At 31.7% G+C, this 19,539-nt stretch overlaps 1 protein-coding gene across 1 annotated transcript in view; it reads right to left on the bottom strand.

Annotated features, from left to right (window-relative positions):
• The window catches only part of SEMA3C (sema domain, immunoglobulin domain (Ig), short basic domain, secreted, (semaphorin) 3C), a 141,289-nt gene that overhangs the window by 32,975 nt on the left and 88,775 nt on the right, over positions 1 to 19,539 (bottom strand). Inside the window, exons 6-12 of the mRNA XM_004676892.2 lie at positions 17,982 to 18,072; positions 14,220 to 14,339; positions 12,687 to 12,829; positions 11,324 to 11,438; positions 9,511 to 9,580; positions 8,622 to 8,766; positions 1,085 to 1,307 (exon numbers count right to left, since the gene is read on the bottom strand). Coding sequence (XP_004676949.1) covers positions 1,085 to 1,307; positions 8,622 to 8,766; positions 9,511 to 9,580; positions 11,324 to 11,438; positions 12,687 to 12,829; positions 14,220 to 14,339; positions 17,982 to 18,072 — 907 coding nt within the window. The remainder of the gene's footprint in view (positions 1 to 1,084; positions 1,308 to 8,621; positions 8,767 to 9,510; positions 9,581 to 11,323; positions 11,439 to 12,686; positions 12,830 to 14,219; positions 14,340 to 17,981; positions 18,073 to 19,539) is intronic.

Below are 19,539 nucleotides of genomic sequence, written 5' to 3'. Positions count from 1 at the left end.
AAATATTATTTTAAATATACAGATGAATCATTATCATTATCACTAAGAGAAGAAATTTATGAAAAAGACACAGACTTTCATTTCACTTGAAATAATTGTTTATGTTTAAAATTTCCCATCCTGGGCCATCCCTGGTGGCACAGCGGGTTAAAACACAGCACTGAGAAGCCAAAGCCACTTCCGCATGAGTTCGATTCCCGCCTGCCCTGGAGGTGACCACATGGTGTGGCAGACCTCTCCTGATCCACCCGCTGCTCCCCTCAGCAGTGTACTTCTTAGATTTGCCTGTTCTGTTCCCCACTCTGTCTCTGGTGAGGCCTCTCACCACCCCTGAGCCTCTGGCCTATACTCCAGTTCTGTATGCACAAATAAATAAATCTTAAAAAAAAAAAATTCCCATTCTGCATAAGAGATGATGGTGGTGGACTGCAGGTGCTTTGATGGTGCGTGCTTTTCAGCATAATGCAAACAATGTAGACCAATGTTAATGAAAATGTTATTTTAAAAAAGTAAGGACCCTCCCTGGTGGCACAGGGGGTTGAGGCAGCACTGCAAGCTAGCTTCAGGCACTTCAATGCAAGTTTGATCCCCTGCCTCAGAGGTGACCAACATGGCCCAGCAAACCTCTCCTGTTTGCCCACTGTTCCCCTCAGCAGTGCACTTCATTGATTTGCCTGTTTTGCTCTCCACTCTGTCTCTGGTGAATCCTCTCACTGCCCCTGCACCTCTGACCTGTACCCCAGTTCTGTACGCATAAATAAAATAAATCTTTAAAAAATAAAAAAGAAGAAAGGTAAATAAAATTTCCCCTACCTTTCTTGAACTCATGATTATTATATTTCACTATAGTAGGTGGCGGGAACTGTTCTAGGGTCACTTTTATATAAATAAACCTATTTATTCATTAAAACAACCCTATCAAGTAACTTATTTAAACTTAATCTACAGATGTGGAAATTAAGACATGGAATTCCTCATTGAGAGTATCAAGTAGAAGCAAATTGAAATGTTTCTGACTCCAATTCCAAGGCCCTTATTACCAAACACTTTTTACTGCACACAAAATTTGAACTCAAATACTTACCTGTTCCAAGAAAAAGAACATGGTATCTACCATCTGCAGCATTCACTCTATCCACAGCTATCTTTGTGTACTTATAATCAGTGCCTATACGAACAATTAGAGGTCTTCTGTGGATTGGGTAGATAGAATTGTACATGAGAGGATGGTTCCGAATAAAAGTGACAACATCATCTGGGAACTCCTTGGTGGTTCGTAAATTAGGTGTAAATGCTCCTCCTGGACACTAAAACAAACAAGCAAACATATATTATATGTGTGTGTATATATATATATATATATATATGTAATATTTGTTAGTTTTTAAATTTGTGACCTAATGTGGAGAAACCAACAGGACTATATATATACTATTTGTGGAAAATATTTATACAAGATGTATAATTTGAATGAGGCTAACTGCACTTACCTTACCTAAACGTTTTTGGACAGAAGATGATACCATTTTCACTATTCTCATTCATTTTATTTTCTTACCTGTGCCAGATATGGCATTATTAAAAAAAAAGTATATATATATATATATTGCTACAACTGGCAAAATAAATTCAACAAATTCAACCACATAACAACAGACCAGGCCCATACACGGGCCTGTAGGCCGTGCTAAACTGTTGTGATTTTATTCTAGGAGTAGCTGAAGTCTTTTCTAGTGGGAAAACATTAAGTCATATTTACCACATCCAGAAAGCTTCAGCTTAGAAGGGTTCTCTTTTCACAGGCGGGCATCATAAAGAATAAATCTTCAGTGCATAAGAGATGTGGATGAATTTGTTGAATCTGCATAGTAGTTTCTGCAGGTTCTAAGCCTTAAATATACTCCCCTTCCAGGACTCGTTGCTTGCTATTCCCCACCTAGAATACTCTTCTTCAGACATTATGGCATGCTCTGTTGCTTTATTCAGCTCTCAGCTCAAAAGATACTTCCTGAGAGGTGATGACACATTAAAATTGGCTCCATGTACATACTCTCTTCTTAGCTTGCTTTATTTTTCTTCACAAACTCATTTTTATAACTATATATTCCATTAGTTGTGTCTTTTTGTGTGTATGCAACACACAAATTAAATTGTGTGTTGACCATAACTGGGTATATTTTGTTCATTGTTTCACCCTCGGAACTTTAACAAAGTTGAAAAACAAGATATTTGATAATGTCTACTATTTGTAATTTAATGAGGGAGTCTACTATATCTGATATTCAATTCTGGTGTATGGGTTATGTGAAACACGGCTCTCAATTCTGGCCAGAAAAGAAAGGATACAGAGCATCAAGTTTAAAGGGGCAGACAGAAAGTAATTATGTGATCTGAGAAAGGACTGCTGGACAGCTACCGTGGTTCTGGAAAGGGAACATGGCAAGGGCTTCTGAGGAGAAGATTCCATTTATAGGGCATTTGAGGCCAAACTCAAGAGTAGTCTGGTAGCTGCTTAAACTTGGAATACAAACTCACTCATTAATAGGATACAGTGCTTAAGTTATAGGCACAAACTTTATACTCACATAGCTGGTGTAATCTTTGAACACAGACATATCAGTCCAACCTTATTAGACACCCATCCATTACTTTCCTTTCAGTAAATTCTTTGTCTTATTTTTCTTGAAACAATATAATGCTTGCTTTAATTTTTACCTATGCTCTTTACAGACGTATAAGGTAAAAGGAAAGCAATGAAGCAGGCTTCCTGACCAATAGCAGTGGGTACAGCATCCATGGTAAACAGTAGGATATATGTGGACAAAAGACTGGAAAATTAGGCTTCATTCATAGGGGGCAATGAAAAATTATTTCTAGGCAGTATCCCCTCTGCAGGAATATAAACCTAGTATGGCTGATTTCAACAGAAGACGAGAATGTGGAATTTCATGAGCAATCTGCCAAATTTTTAATGTTCACCACTGAAAACAAGAAAAAACTTTAGAAATCAAACAAAACATGGCAACCTCTGGGTTAAATCCTTGCAATAGTTAGCTAAGAATGTTCCTTCCTCGGTCACGATGCCAGGCAGACCCACATTTGCAAACAAGCCAACAGATGACTAATGCAGCCACACTCATAAAGACTGTATCATCCTTTTACATATTTAGGTTGTAAGCAGTTAACATTATTAAAAATTTTACAGGACCAGAAAATATAGTATTCTTTTTATAGAAGGTACAAAGAGCAATAACTGTCTTCACTAAGGAGAGAAAACAAGATGATAAAACTAAACTTCTTATTCATTATCCCATTGACTAGACTTTCATCTGGGGCTCCTATGCTTTTCTTAAGGGAAGAGGTATTTTATATAAATATACATGTTTATAAATTACACAGTGAAGACCAAATGAGGACAAAGAATTTCATTTGAGGGTGTTTTAAGCTGATGGATGTGTTCCATGCTTCAAAAAAGCATAGAATTATAGGTATTTTCTACCCTCATCATTCACACAAAGTGGAAAAAGGGAACTACTCTGCTCACAGAGTGAAACATGGAAAGAACAAATGAATGAGCAATTTAAATAGTTCCAGCCCTTCTTCAAAGACCACTAATTATGGTTTGCCAAACTGAGATATCTCCCTAAATATTTGCAAGCACTCATTTGTAAGCTCTAGAAAGTTCCAAAGTTAGCAAGCATTACTAGGCCAATTGTATGATTTCTAGTTAGCACATATTTTCATATGTGATAAGCTTATTAAATATGTTAGTTTCTAGTTTCTGGGTTTTATTTAATGATAATTGAAATTAATATACAATTATGTTTTAGTATTCCAAAGTTATAGTTATTGAATAAGTAACCCAAACAAAACAAAAATCAGTTATTTTTTATTGATCCTAGATATCCACCCTTTGGTACCTTTCTTTATATTCACAATAAACTTCCTGCTTAGAAAGAAGCATTTCGTAGTATGAGTTTATTTTCTAAATTATAGTTCTTTTGACAATTAACTTCATTAATTCATGGCATAAATTTTGATTATCCTTTACAGATTCTCTTTCTGGGCTTCTGAGTTTGTTTAGCATAATACTGCCAGGTGTAATTAAGATAGGATTTGTCCTTCACCTTGCAATGCAATGTATGAAGAAAGCATATATACTGAAATCTCAACAGAACAGATCCATGTGCTAACATAAAATAATGCCTTTGACCACTAATTAGGCTTATGTATTAGTACTTCAGAGGGAAAATTTAACTCTACGTAGAGTCATTAAGTAATTTTGGTTAAACTTTTCTTTTTTTAAGTATTTATTCTTCCCCAGGTCTGGATTTTAGTTTATCTAGCAGTGATAAGCACTCCTTTCTTGGGTAAAGGCTTTTGAAATGTTTTGATTACTAAAACAGGTGAACTGCTAGGAATAATAAGAATACTATGTTATAGCATATCAGCAACTGTTGCCCTTACATTATTTTCCTCCTGTTCTTTGGTATTCCTAAGCCTCTGCCATTCTCCAATGTACCTAAATATTCTCCTAATCCTTACCATTATATAAGCTTTCAGTATTAAATTATTTACATATTAATTCACACATCTATTATTTAGACAGTTTCTATTCACAAAGTATTTTGATATAAGAAAATGGACACACTCAAAGCAAAATAACTAGCTATATAATAATAATTTAAGACAAATATAAATAAATATTAGCTTGATTTATTATCAACTGCTGTATATGTTTAAAAATCAAACATTTTTGAACAATTAGAATAGTGGATCACTTAACGGCTGCTAAGTCAGTGAAGCAGTTTAAAGACATGTAAGCAAAGTTTGAGGTATTTAGAAAATTGCAATTCCTGGGACATTATTGGACTATAAGATATAAAGGGGGAGAAAACAGGTAGTAATTGAGGCCAAAAAAGCAGAGAATAAATGTAAAACTAGAGGAGAGATTGGCATGGTTAGTGGGGGGCTTGAACTGATACTTGAAATGTGAGTAGTACATGGATAAACAGATGGATTTGGTGGCATCTCAGACGCTAGACTAGTTTCTAACATTGGTATGTGGAACTTGTGTCTAAGAGAAACTGATCTTATATTTAAACCCTTGGCGGTCTAGGCCCTTTATTTAAAGTCCAAAGATTCACACAGTTGATGACTTGTATTCAGGCTTTAGAAGCCATCCTTTCCCTTACATTTGTATTTTACTATTTACAAGAGCCCTCTGTTCTAGTTCCACTAGCCCATGCAGAGATCCTAGGACTCATTTATTTCCATCTTTGCCTTGTGACGTATGCTGCAAACTTTTCCTGAAAAACCTTTTCTTACTTATCAACAGCCAACAGCTCAGTCTCATGCTTGTTTTACATCTTCCCAACAAGACTGACCCAGAACTGTCCTCTAAACTGCAATAAAACTGCTGTCTGTTTTATTCACACATAGTGAATAATGATGTAAAACAATAAGTAATTGACTTTCCATGTCTATTTGCCTTCTGTTTTCAATATTTACTGACTTAATGCTTTTAAACAGTGAAAAGAAATAGAAATACTTCTACTGTAAGAACGAAGAGAAGATGCATATAAACAGTGTGCCTTGGTGGTGGGAGTGCTTTGGTAACAGAAAGCTGAAGAGATGTGGACCTATCCTTTTGAATCACATACAGTCTTGTCAATCAGTTTTGCTGCAATCAAAATATATACAAAATATATCTTAAAAAAACTAACTGAAAAAAATACAAGCTAAAAACAAATAATAATGAATTAACAAAAACAAAATTAAAGGAGATATATCTATTTAATCAGCAAAAAGTGCTAACAAAGTATTTTTTTTTTTTTTTTTGGCCACTGTGGACTCTGGATTATGATTCTGTGACATTTTATTGAACTTGGGACAAGGTATGTTCAAAGCATGATGACGAAATTGAATGGTTCTACTTCAATGATAAATAGATGTGAAAACTAAACATTTTTAATAGGTTCTACTTTAACAAGATTGTATATACAAACACATACTTCTAGTAAAGCTTATACATGTTGCAAGAGAATAATGTAATATGTTAGCTCAGCCACAGAGAGAAGCTGCAGTTTTTGGCTGCCCTTTGCAACATACCAAAGGTGTCTTGTTTCTTCCACAAACTTGAATTACTTATGGAAAAACATTATGACACAATTGGCAGGCTTATTCCTACTGAGTTTCTGGTTGGGCAGCTTGCTAACACAGCTATCAACCCTGCTTTAAAAGAAGCACCTACAGGGAACGAAAGAATGAGAGTATAAAATTTCTACCAGTGTCACTTCCGTAAGACTCCAGTCATATATTTGTGAAGTTGACCTGGCAACTGAACTACTGTGTAGGGAAATAAAGTTGATCTATCTTTGGGAGGACTTCAGAGGCAACATTCTTAACCCGAGACAAGAGGGAATGCTTTAGGTCACTTGGCTGTAGGTCTTCTGGCTACATGAGCAGGATATTAAGCCCTGAGTGCCAAGGGAAGACAGAATAGAAATACACTGTCCATTCTAAGTCAGAGAGCTGACTTCATGCTGTATTGCTCAGTGAAGGGTGGAGAGACCAAATCTCAAGAAGGTATGCTTTTCCAGGAGGATTTCCAGAGGTCATTCCTCCACCCTGCTGATTTTATTCCCTAAGGATCACTCATCTGACAATTTTTTTAATTTAAAGGAGCTGTTCTGGTCTCAGCACCAGATGTACAAAACCACATTATAGAAGTATGTTTCAAGTACTGACTACTCCCTTTTTTATGGCGTTTGTTCCAGATGTGTGTCACTAAGTCCTTCCTGGCCTATTCCATGCAACAATCAAGAAAGGGGAAAAAACAATGCTTTTCCTCAAGAGCTCAGAAATAGAGAAAAGTAGAACTTTTGGAGAATTTTCTACTGTAGCACCGACTTATTTTGTTTTAGTAAAAATGGTCTCTCTGTTGGCATATTTTATGTGGAATAATAACTATTCAACATAGGTAGTTTTCTGTGACCCTTATCGTCCTTTAGAGTTGCCATTTGGGTGAAGAGTCTGATGAGGGATGTTGGGGAGTTTCTTCAAAAAAAATCCTCAATTTGTAATACTGACCATTTTCTGTGCTGCAAATATTCCCATCATGACTCATATTACTACTCTGATGTTACTATTCTGATGGCCTTAACTGAGACAAGGCACATGCAATCTGAACTTATGAGCTGTATATAAGCTAACTCCAGCACACACTTGTTAATACTCTCAGGCCTAGAACCCTGATCAATTAGCAAGACTCTCTTTCATTTGTCTTATTTGTTTATTTGAGTTTTTCTTTCAAGGTTTCATTGGGGGCAATGAAGATTTGTTGAGTACTAGCCCCATCTCTACATATTTCAAAGAATTATGTAATGAAGAAAGCATATGCAATTACAATCACTTTCTGAATGGTCTATAGTAGAAGTAAACAACTACTTGGTCAGCATCAATTAGTAAGTAATTCTCTAAAATATGATTGATCTTTGGATAAAATGTCAGCAAATCATTTGGAAATGCATGAAATGCATGGAATGTATTAATGAGGGCCTTCAGTTACAATAGATTTTTAAAAGATTAATAGATTTTAATAATTTACTAGCTTTTAAAAATTGTCCAGCTTTATCTTTCCCTTCTCTACTGTAATAGTGCTTCTCATCAGACACACTCCAAATTGAGCCACCCTAAGAGGGGCTTTTATGTAAAATACTTTTGTGCATTCTTTAAAGAACTCTGAACATCATAGAGATCATTTATAAAGAGATCGCGACTCCTAAGGTAGAACTTGATTACCAGTCGTCATTAATATAGCCTTTAATAATGGATTTAATTACTTCATGGACAAGTAGCAATAGTAATAACTCTCCAAAGTTAATTAGAAGTTAACCGTCCTATATAAATACACATCAATAATTAATTTTTGTGCTTCCTGGCCAGGAAACCAAGAGAACTATAGCTTTCTTATAATTTGCTCTAATTCAGCCAATTTTTAATTGCTCAAGCTGCATACAGTTAAGTAAACTTAATCTGTACATTACTTCATGAAATTTTTATTTGCTTTGTAACAATACTTTTATAGTAATTATTTGCATACATGTTCCATTGCCTTTTTTTGATAAATATATAATATATATTCTTAAACTAAATCTATCTCTTAAATTAAAATATATCCCATGAGTGCTCTCTAAATTAATTTTACGTGGTTATTCCTTCATTAAAATAGATGAGGTTCCTTATTATAAGGAAGAGCTGTGAAACAGAACTAGCATCTAAATTCTTAGGCTGCCACTGAAATGCTAACACTTTCAAAGCTATAGTTTTTATGCCAATAAACTTAAGTCAAATATCTCTACTTTAATATACCCAGTTGTCTTGAAATTTAAATAAAACTGATTTAGTAACAGAACTTAGGAAAATTTGTAGAGAGTGCTACAATCTGTATAGCATATTAGTAAAAATCCCAATTATGGAACTATGAGTTGAAAATTATAATGGATATTTTAATAGAGCCTATCATTTCATTTAATAAACTTCAATACTGTATTTTGTTGTAATCAAATTACATTGTTTTTAATAAACAAAATAATAAGGAAAATTTCCTGCATACTTACAGTTCCAGGACGAGGATAAGGAATTCTACCCTGATAGGAAATCAGCTGATGATTGGGTCCTTCTTTGTGAGCAAAAGGTCCATTAAATACAGTCTGGATATCAGATAAATGATAAACACACACTGCTGATCCTTTAAAAACTGAGCTAAAAAAAAAAAGGAAGTCAGTTGTCTTACTTCTTAATTTAAATATAATTTAAAAAATACATAACAAAGTTTTTCATAAAAGCTTGATATAATTCATCAAGAAAAAATTGAATGTAATGATATATTTTGAAATGATCTGAAATGTTATTGATCAGTACACAAAGTATGAAAACAATCTATGGAGGCAGTAGAGATTAATAAACTACAGGGAAAAAAAATCAGTGTATACAGGAATGTGTACAGAAAGGGTAAGAACATAGAACACCTCCTGAAATAAATAATACTTGTGATTGGGTACCTTGGGAAATAGCAAATTATTCCAAAAAATTAAAAATAAAACATGAAATACCATCATATAGGATATAAGTACTAGTTCAGTGTTTGTGTATTTCTAAAGAATTATCACTCAAATTGTTCCAGAAGGAAAACAATTTTAAAGAAATATACAATTTATTTGAATCACAGTTCTTCAAGTGATTTCCCTAAAATACTGTATACATTTTCTTCCTGAATTATAATTGTTTTCCCTGAGGAAATAAAAAGTAACCATAAGTACTTTGTACAAACTATTTTGAAAGCATTAGTTTAGCTCAAATATACTTTGGTAATCAGGCAAAAGCAATAAAATGGGAGTTTACATCCTAATGCTATGTAAAATACAAAGTTGAAGCTAAAAATCTTTTTATGATAACTGCTTATATAAATATTACTTAATGCATAAAATCAATAACTTTAATAATTACCTCGACGTTGTAAAAATGCCATATATTAGTGTTGTCCTTGGGTTATCCGTTTCCAGCAGAAACACATCCTCTATAAAAGGGAAATAGTATTCTTTCTAAGTTCCCAAATTATAAACAATTTTTAAATTATTCTAAGGAAATAATTTTAACTAAGAAAAGCATCATTTAGAAAGATATTTTTGCAACATATTATGATTTGGAAGCAACTACATGGCAGGTACATCGTAAAGACCATAAAAATACTTAAAAGACTTATTAAGACTTTGCAACCTTATGGAAACCATACATACTAATGACATAATATTAAGTAGAAAAGACATAATATGGGCTAGAGCAAAAAAGGCATAATATGTACTAGAGCCAAAAAAAAAAAAACTTGAAATTATATACAAGAATACAAAAAAAAAAAAAGAATACCTCAGGTTATTAGAAATTTTCCTGTTTCATATTTTATAATTTCTAAATAGCCTTTAATAATAACATTACATTCTTCAATAAAAAAAAAGTTACAGATTTTAATTTATTTTGACCTAGGGTGAGAAAGAGACAAACATTGCAGTGACTTTTGCTTTATGTAAATTAAAATGTTTTTTGTACATATGGTTTACTTGTTAGTGGTATTTTTCTTTAACCAAAAATTATTTCAACAGAAAGTTAAAAGTATATGAAGGCAAAGTTGAAGGATAGATAGCTAAGCACAGTAATATATGACAGAACCTAGAAGTAGATTTTTGATTAAAAAAAAGAGAGAGAGATAAAAAAGTTGGCATGATTACAGGAAGGGCTAGAATTTAGTGATAATTTGCATTAAAATGTTGCTGAGATCAAAATAGGAAGAAATTTACTTGAGTTTAGGACCCTAAGTAATAAATTAATAACCACAAAGGTTGACAATGTTTAGCTCTCCCTAAAAAAGAAAGATGGAACATCCAAAGTTACTAAAACATAAACATACTTGCAAAGAATGTGTGGGTCATGGAGGAGGGAAAGGGCAGCATAATGATGAACAGATTAATCGCAAGTGATACAGAAACTTTTGTTTTTATGATCAACATTAACGGCTTCTGAAGAACCACTTCTATTTTCCATTTTTTAAAATGGTTAGTACCAATACCTTTTTCCATATTTCAATACATCTTTATTTTTAATCTCATCTCAAAATATGAGAATAACTGGCATTATTGACTGTAATAGATTAGTGCAAAGGAAATCATTTCTAAACAGTTGTATACTAAGCAATCCTGACTAAACTGAGAGCTGTGCCTTGGTATGAAAAAATAAAACGGGTCGCTAGTCCTTTTTTGACCTAGATATAAGCCTCTTCATGTCACACGAGCTGAAAATGCTTAGTGACAGGTCACCAAGAACTTTCACTGAAGAACAAGGCTGATTACCACTCTGACATTTTTCTATGACCTCTATTCTCCCATTAGCTGTAATAGTAAAGATAAGTCCTGTATTTCTTATATAAACTAATTTCAAATCAGAGTATTAGAACTTTAATATAAAATACACATTTACTTAGAAAAATACAAACACATTATTACCTATATAAATATTTTACACACATTTCTCCCTCACACACATGCATTCATATATCATGGTGAATTTATGAACTACATGTTTCAATGATGCACTTGGGTAAAACAGATTAAAAAATAAATTTGTGAATGATATACAGATCATTAATTCACATTGACACATTACATTTATTGAAAACATCCTTGGAAAATACACTTTCTTCCAAGAACTTATTAAGCTGTATAAATCTACAAACTCTTTTACAAAACAGTTTTAACTTTAAATTTTGTACCTAGTTCATCAAAGTATGTTTCTGGTCCATCTTCATCAGTTACCGAGCACACCAGCCTTGCTTTTAAGAAGGTAGTCCATTTGTTGACAAGGCTACGCAGCCCACCAGTGTCATTCTGAAACCAGTTTATAAACACATTTCAGAGTGTTCAAAAATATTGCAATGTATTAAAATTTTAATCTGAATTCTTTCAACATGAAAATTTGCAATAAACTGCAACACAGCAATATCTATCAAGTTAAAAAAGAATACACTCAATAGAAGTTATAAGATACACTGTATTTTATAAAAGTCATGTTATAGTGTGTATCAGCTGACAATGTTTTAATAAATAGATTTAATAAATATATGTTCTATAGTTTCCTAAATATAAGAATATATGACAGAAATATTCCTAAGATGTTATGGAGAATGCATTATTTACTTGCCTTTCCCTGATAATTTACTGTTCCTAAAATGAACATAATTTACAGTACACAAATAAGCATGAAGATTCTCCTGCAGTCAGGAGCATGGGTTTCTATTTATACCAAATGGTCCCAAATAGGTCTATTTCTCAGCATTTTCTTTATGTCTCAGCATTATCATTTAATCTTCACTATATTGCAATGTACATATTTTTCTAACAAGACAGGGAGAATGGTATTTGGGTCATTTACAAGGAGAATGCAATATTATATTTTTTTCTTGCATGCCCAGAAGCATTTCACCCCTTCTGCTGGCTTTCCTACCTTGCTCCAAATGATTAAGAAACAGAAAAGTTCCACAATCAGTAGAATAATGCAGTATTTAAAGACAAACCACTTTTTAAAATTGTCTGCTTAAAGAAAATGATAAAGGATATAAATATGTCATGAAAAACCTATGAAACTCCTGTTGGGATACCATGAGTTTTCTTTTATGTTACTACTTGTACTTACTATGTATACCTAAGAGTCTTTTACTGTTTCTAAATAGAATTTATTTTACTAAAGCATTTTATTCATTCTTACTGTAATTTACACTGGTATAGACAATTTCTTAATAATTGACTTTTACTGATCTTGCTATAGTTTATTAATAAGAATTTTTGTTTCTATAATAATGTTACTCATTTTAATACTATTGCATTAAATGGAAAAGCAAAAATTACTCAAAACTGTAAAACCACAACCAAAATATTCCTTTGAGTTAAAATTTGTGCTGAAATAGGTTATATTTAATCTCATTAATATATTGTGAATAAACATGAAATTAACATCCCTTTCAATATTTCATTATTTTCTTACAGTACACAATAAAAGTAGAAAGGTAAACTATTGGAAAATATATTCATGTAATTTGAATTTCTTAGTCTTCACAATAGACCAACACTGATACTCACAGGGCATATTCTAGCAATCATGGAATGAATCTGTTTTGTGCTCCTGTTATTGTCAGTCAGTTTCTCTTTGAAGAAGAAATATACCTTAGCATCATTTGGATCAGTGCCATCTGGTATGACATGTGCATCCACAAACATAGGTTCTGGAATAACATAAAAAGGATTTATATACTCATGATGAAAGTCTACCTATTGTCCTTTCAAGCAGACCACAGGCACACATTTTTTCCATCTTTCATGGAGAAGAACCATTTAATGTTCATAGACAAAAAGTCAAAAAACTGCAATTGTTCACTCACCATAACACATTTGAATTGTCAAGTGCCACAAAGTATAGCTATAATATGTGAGCTAAAACTGTTTTTCTGTCTGTATGATATTCTGGAAGTACAGTAAATGCAAAAATTCTTTGTGAACTGATGACTTTTATAAAATGAAAAAGCTTTACTACCAGTTATTTTCCCTGGAACCTGAAGCTGTTTTAAGAGGAAACTGTTTATTTTTCAGATTGTGGTTTTCAATCTAGTGCATATAAACTCAAATTCATTGAAGCAGAATGAGGATCTGGAGTCCAAGATCTGAAAAACACATTTTTCTTAAAATACAGCATATGAAATGAAGGGGAAACACTTCAAGGAAAAATGCAGTCAGTTGAAAACATAGAGGGATTCCTTATTTCAGGAACAAAACAACTTTTAGAATATTCTGTTCCCAGATGTACTGGGGGAATAATTTGAAGAAGTAAATGGACAATCAATGCTTTCTTCTTTTGGTCTATAAGTGAAATAAGAAGCTTTCCTGTGGTGACTCATACTTAACTGTTCAACATTAAGTGAACTGTCAAAATTAGGGTCAGCTAGAAACTTTCCCCAGGGTGAAATGACAAAGATCTCAGTGGTTTCTTCATTTGATAAACCATAGCAACTTATTATAATTGTACATTAAAATCATATAAGCACCTTTCACAATATGAATTCCATCTGACCTCAATAAATTGGAAACAGTTGAATACTAATCACAAATTTATCTATGACTTATATAAAGTATGAGTCAAATTATAAAAAAGTAAATGCACCAGTTTTATAATTTTAGAATCTAAGTATAAAATAAAAAGGAGCAGTTCCTGAATACATCTTCTTTATTATGAGTGTCATAAGTTTAGGAAAGATTTTAGAGATGAAATTACTAAAATATACATTATGCATAATAAATTACATCAATAGCATATATAATTACAACACTGTTATCACTAAACAACTAAAGACAATTCCTGGGTATTGACATGATTGATGTGTAGCATTGTAAATTTTATTTATTCACAAACATTATAAATATATTGGTTAATGAAGAGAATTATAGACTATTTCAATTATGTATTTACATACATATTTAAAAACATGTGATACAGAATTATCATTAAGGCATGGTCTGACATTTTCATTTTTAACCATTTTAACTAATTATCATTATGGAATTCAACAACTTAATTTAAAGCATTATTCTCAAAAAATGCATGAAATATCTTTTTGTTACCACTTAGCCATTTGGAATTGTGTTGATCGGTTCGGACTGCATTCCTCTTGGTTAAACTTCGGAAAATAGCAGCATCTGTCCCCATGAAATCAATATACATTCCAGAGAAAAGCTCCTCATCTATGAAAAATAAGAAAATGTCAACACAATTTTAACATTTTTGAAAATTAAGGAAACTTGTTTATTAAAACATTTCAAACATTATAGAATAATTAATATTGGTAGTGGTATTTCATTGCCCACCAAATTAAAAAGGGTGGCGTTTAATTTGATTTTATTATTGACTAATCTGGTGTTATTAATGCCTTCATGATTACTATTATTTTAAATCAAATCCCAAACTTCATTTTACATAGAAATAAAAATTCCTGTCTGTACTTAATTGTGTTAAATACTTCTGTTAATACAGTGTCCTGAGAAATGCAAAATAGTACATATATGGAGGACAAGCAAATAGCTTAGTTACTTCCATTAACAAAAAGAAGTTCTGTAACAGAAAACTTAGTTTTTAACATTGAACATTATTAATGAACTCGCAGTTAGAGGCATACCACTTAGCACCCTGAATGTTCTCAATGTTCTCATCCTGTAAAATATGGGAAATAGATTATGATCTCAAAAATTCTTAATATGCATTTAAAGTTCAATGTATTGAAAATAATAGTATCATTATTGTATTATGTTACAACATGGAGGTCATGTTAAAATTATCAAAATACTATTAATGATACAATTATTTAATCTTTAAAGTATGTTTTGAATTTTAGTACTACAAGTTTTTATATGGCAAAGTGCTACTTTTTTAATTGCATCCCATAATGTATTAACATATTAATAAGTCATATGAAAATAGATTGAGCCTTAAGAATAGAACATAGAAATTAGAATAAATACATAAAAATTTAATACAATTGCTATTAAAATGTAAATATAGGTTCAATTAAACATTTAGTTGTTGTGATAAGATTCATATCAATTTTTTCCTAGTAAGGAAAGTAAATATTAAATTGGTGTATGTATCTCTTGAATATAAAAATAGATTTTCAAAGGAGGATGAAATTTATCATATCTATCTCATTGAACAACCATGTAGGTATGTTCTTTGATTGACTTTGTAGAATAATTCCCTTTGTTACTTCCAGATCATGGGTATTTTGGTAGGCCGGGAACATTTGAAGCACTCTTCAGCAATAAGCAAAACCAGTTCTCAGAATTGAATGTTTTATGGATTGTATATATGAACACCAGGTTATAAACTGAACTCCTAATAATGAGCAAACAGGTAGGAATTGTGTCACCCATCTCTAGATCCAAGATAGGGTCCTGAGGATATAGAAACTGATAATAGGCAAATAACAAAGATGTGAATGAACAGATGTTGCATAAGTCAGCATTAAAATTCTGTGGACAATGGTGAAGCAGCTAGATAAATCTGATCTAGATCCAATAGCTATTAAATTAAGATAATGTTAAAATTAAGAGTTGCACATTTTGTTATACTGAAGCAACCTCAAAAACAATGAGCTATACATTTTTGGTATTAAATAGATCAATTAATATAGTTATTAGTTACCATTTCTATTTATTTAATTAATATAGCTAATTAATGATCAAATATCAATTCTGTTTCCAGGAAAGAAAAACAAAAAGGACACTTAGAAGATAATATATGGTGGAGAAGACTGATTATAATCTTCCTTCACACTGCCTTATGATTGCATCTTGAAAGCTTTGTCCAAAACTTGCATGTCTAATGGCTTCATTTCCTGCTTTAAATTCTAAGTCATTTTAGTTGCAAGTTAGGAATAATAAAGTTGCTGCTTTACTTTGTGTCAAAAATATTTAATTATGTTACTTTGGAAAAATTTTGTTTGAAGGTAGCGTACTTTTCAGAATGTCTTTGTAGGGTCTATGCAAAGATAATGTATGCCTTTTAACCTTAATGTAAAAATATTTTTTTTTTCTAATTGAGCTTTCATTGACTAGAAAACTCTCATTGGGTTTTGATAGGTCCTTCAAGAGGTTTCATCTGAATTTATTGTGCTAAAGTGATGACTGAAAATAGCAAAATAACACTAGATTTGCACAACTATATTGTAAAATTTTGAATTCTTCTACATGTCCATGTATTATGCAGTTTAATAGGTAGAAGTATTTTTAGCAATCTGTTTTACTTAGTGTACTACAAATTAACAGAAGTGATAAAGTATAATATGACAAAATTAGATGATTATACAAATAACTATGCAATTCAGGAGATAATTTTAGAAAGATAATAAAACAAAGAAATAATTAAAAACTTCCTGCTCTTTTTAGTTTAATTTTAAGTAAATTGTTTAATGACTTTCTCTGACTATATAATTTATACTATTAATCAAAATATTAAAATGTAGTATAGGAATATAAGCAAAGGAATTGAAATTTCAGATTTTGAAAAATAAAGGCCATTATCAAACTTTTATTTTGAACATATTTTCAGTTCCCTAAGGACAAAATTATTAAAAATATTGAGAAAAAAATGTATAATGTCTTATTTGAATACTTCTTATTCTCCATAATGTATGCAGAGAGAAAATTCCAGTATGAGTGTTTACAAATCATTGAAGTTTCTTTTTATAACATTTATTGTGAAATATGTGGAAATTCCATATATTAATTCGCACCAAATATATTATAGTTTCTAAAAGTGAATTAAACTCCTATCTAATGAAGAAAAGATGACACTACTTCTGTTAAATAATATTTGAAACTTGAAAAGCTCTCACATTATACATAACTGGATATGTTGTAGCTTCAGTTTTCTCATTTCCTTTGTCCTGTTATACTCTCATCTCCTTCCTGCCTGATGTGAATAACCACACAAAAATGACTCATGGGATAATCTCCAAGTTAATGGAAATGTTAGATGTACCTATTTTAATGTATTCTCCAGATATGTGAAAGAGAGATGATTTGTTTCTTTAGATGAAATCAAAGGAAAGTATTTTGAGCACAATAATTATTTTTCCACTTGTATGGTTAAATGAATCAGTTTTATCACAGGTAATACATAAGAAAGCATAGCAGGAAAAACATCTACTATATATAGTCAGCATACTGAAATTCAAGATCTGTCACCACAGTCAAGTATCTGAAGTCAGATATATTCTAAAGTGTCTTAATTAATCAGAATAGAATGTCTGTTGAGTTACAGAAAGTCATCACTGATTGTGAATCAAAGACATTGATATGCCAATGGTTATAATAGCAAATAGCTGGATTTGCTTCACAATTAATGTATTTTATGGAAAATGAGAAAGTAAAAATATGGTTTTACCACCACTTCTTAAGTATAACAACTTCTAGATAGTTCAGAAAATGCACATAGCCAACACGTGCATTTGTTATTGTTTTATTTGAAATAAATTCCATTTGTAGTAAATTGCAAAGGATTACTAAAATATGAAGAAAATGGGTATACTTAATACTAGAAAAACACCTACAGAAAATATTGATTTTTCTAAAAATATACGTAATTATAGGTGTTTCTGTAAATGACACCACTGTCATATTAGATTTATAAAAATATGCTTATGATTAACCATGAATATTTTTGGAAATGAGAAGTGAACATATCTATTTCTCAAGTCAAAAATTTTGTTGTATTAGCATATAGACTCAAACTGCCATTATCCAAAATTGGCATGTCATGTCTTGTCATGTCACAAATTTATTTATTTTTTAATTTTGTATTTTTCCTTCTCTCTTTTATTTTCCACTTACTGATCATAACAGACACTGTGTTCACATTGGGGTTGAAAGAGCAGCGTCCTTTTCCAGATTCACACTTGGAGTCAATCATGAAAACTTGATCCTTTATTATAAAAGGAAAATGTAATAACAATAAAACTCACTTTATTGTTAACCAATTGTTTTATAGTGAAATACAGCATCATTATAAACTAAACATTTTACTCAATTTCTTTTGTCTTTCCAATTCAATGTATTAAGACTTTCTTGGCCTATATAAAGAACACACCTGTAAATTAATAGTTAACCTCAGCAAGTCAAGTTCTCATTCTACTACATTTTCTATAAAGTACATTCACCTAGGAGTTCTCCTCAAATTATCACCAGCTAACCAGCTGGATATCAGCTAGTTTTGTGGGACACTGACTCAAAGTTCACAGAGGAACAATGTATATAAATTTCACCATCTTTCAAAATTAATGAAGACCTTATTTAAAATAAAATTTTATATCACCAATTAATTTTGTTATATGTAGCATACCAGAATGAACAAAATAATTTATAATTCAAATTAAAAAGTTTAACTAGTTTAATAAGTATTTGTTGATTATCTGCATGCCAAGCACTGAAAGAACACTGAAAATACTGGGGCTATGATACAGAAAACAAAACAGACAAAAGTCTTTAAAGTAATTTATAACCTAGTGGTAGAAAATACAAATGTATATAGGGGCATCCTGGTGGTATAGGGGTTAAGTCTCAGCACTACCACCACTATGACATCAGTTCAATTCCTGTCCAGGGAGCTAATCCACATATGGCATAGCAATCCTCTCTGGTCACACTCACTGTTTCCCTCAGCAGTATATTTCAGTAGATCCACCTGTCCTGCTTCCCATCTTGTTTCTGGTGAATCCTCTTTCCCCCTACACCTCTGCTTTACACCCTAGTTCTTCTATACAAAAATAAATAAATATATATACACATATATATTATTTTATAAGATATATAATATTGTATACTATATAATTAATATATGATATATGGTAAATAATTATATGAGAAATATAATTTATATGATATATTCTATATACCTATAGAATATAAGGGGATAAATCTATAAAACTTAGGCGAGTATGTAAGATGGCATTCAGTGCTTAGGGAAAAATTAAACAGACCGAGACTAGGGAATTTCCTGAATTGGTGACAATGAGTTAATTTTGAAACATCATGGACAGTGTAGCATCTCTAAGAGGAGACATTTTATCATATATATATATATATATACTATATTTTACTTCATAAAGTTAGCAACATCTATTACTAAAATTCAAAGAGACAAGTTACCACTTTTCTAAGTTGCATTAGGTGAAGGAGTACCTTCATTATTAAACTAAAGTTTTTCAAAACTATCCTAAAGGAAACACAAATTCAATATTTTCGATTATGGAAATGAAAGGATTATATAACACTGCTTTGAGAACATTGGGCCTTACCTTGTCCTTGTGTTCAATGAAGACTAAGAATGATAGCTAAAAATGGCCACTGGGGGCCCTCTCTGGTGGCACAGCGGGTTAAAGCACAGCACTAA

The sequence above is a fragment of the Condylura cristata genome, unplaced genomic scaffold (assembly GCF_000260355.1).
Source record: "Condylura cristata isolate star-nosed mole 26May11 unplaced genomic scaffold, ConCri1.0 scaffold00005, whole genome shotgun sequence".
Lineage (NCBI taxonomy): Eukaryota > Metazoa > Chordata > Mammalia > Eulipotyphla > Talpidae > Condylura > Condylura cristata.
The sequence above is the reverse complement of the archived record's forward strand: the minus strand, read 5'-3'. Positions and strand labels throughout refer to the sequence as shown.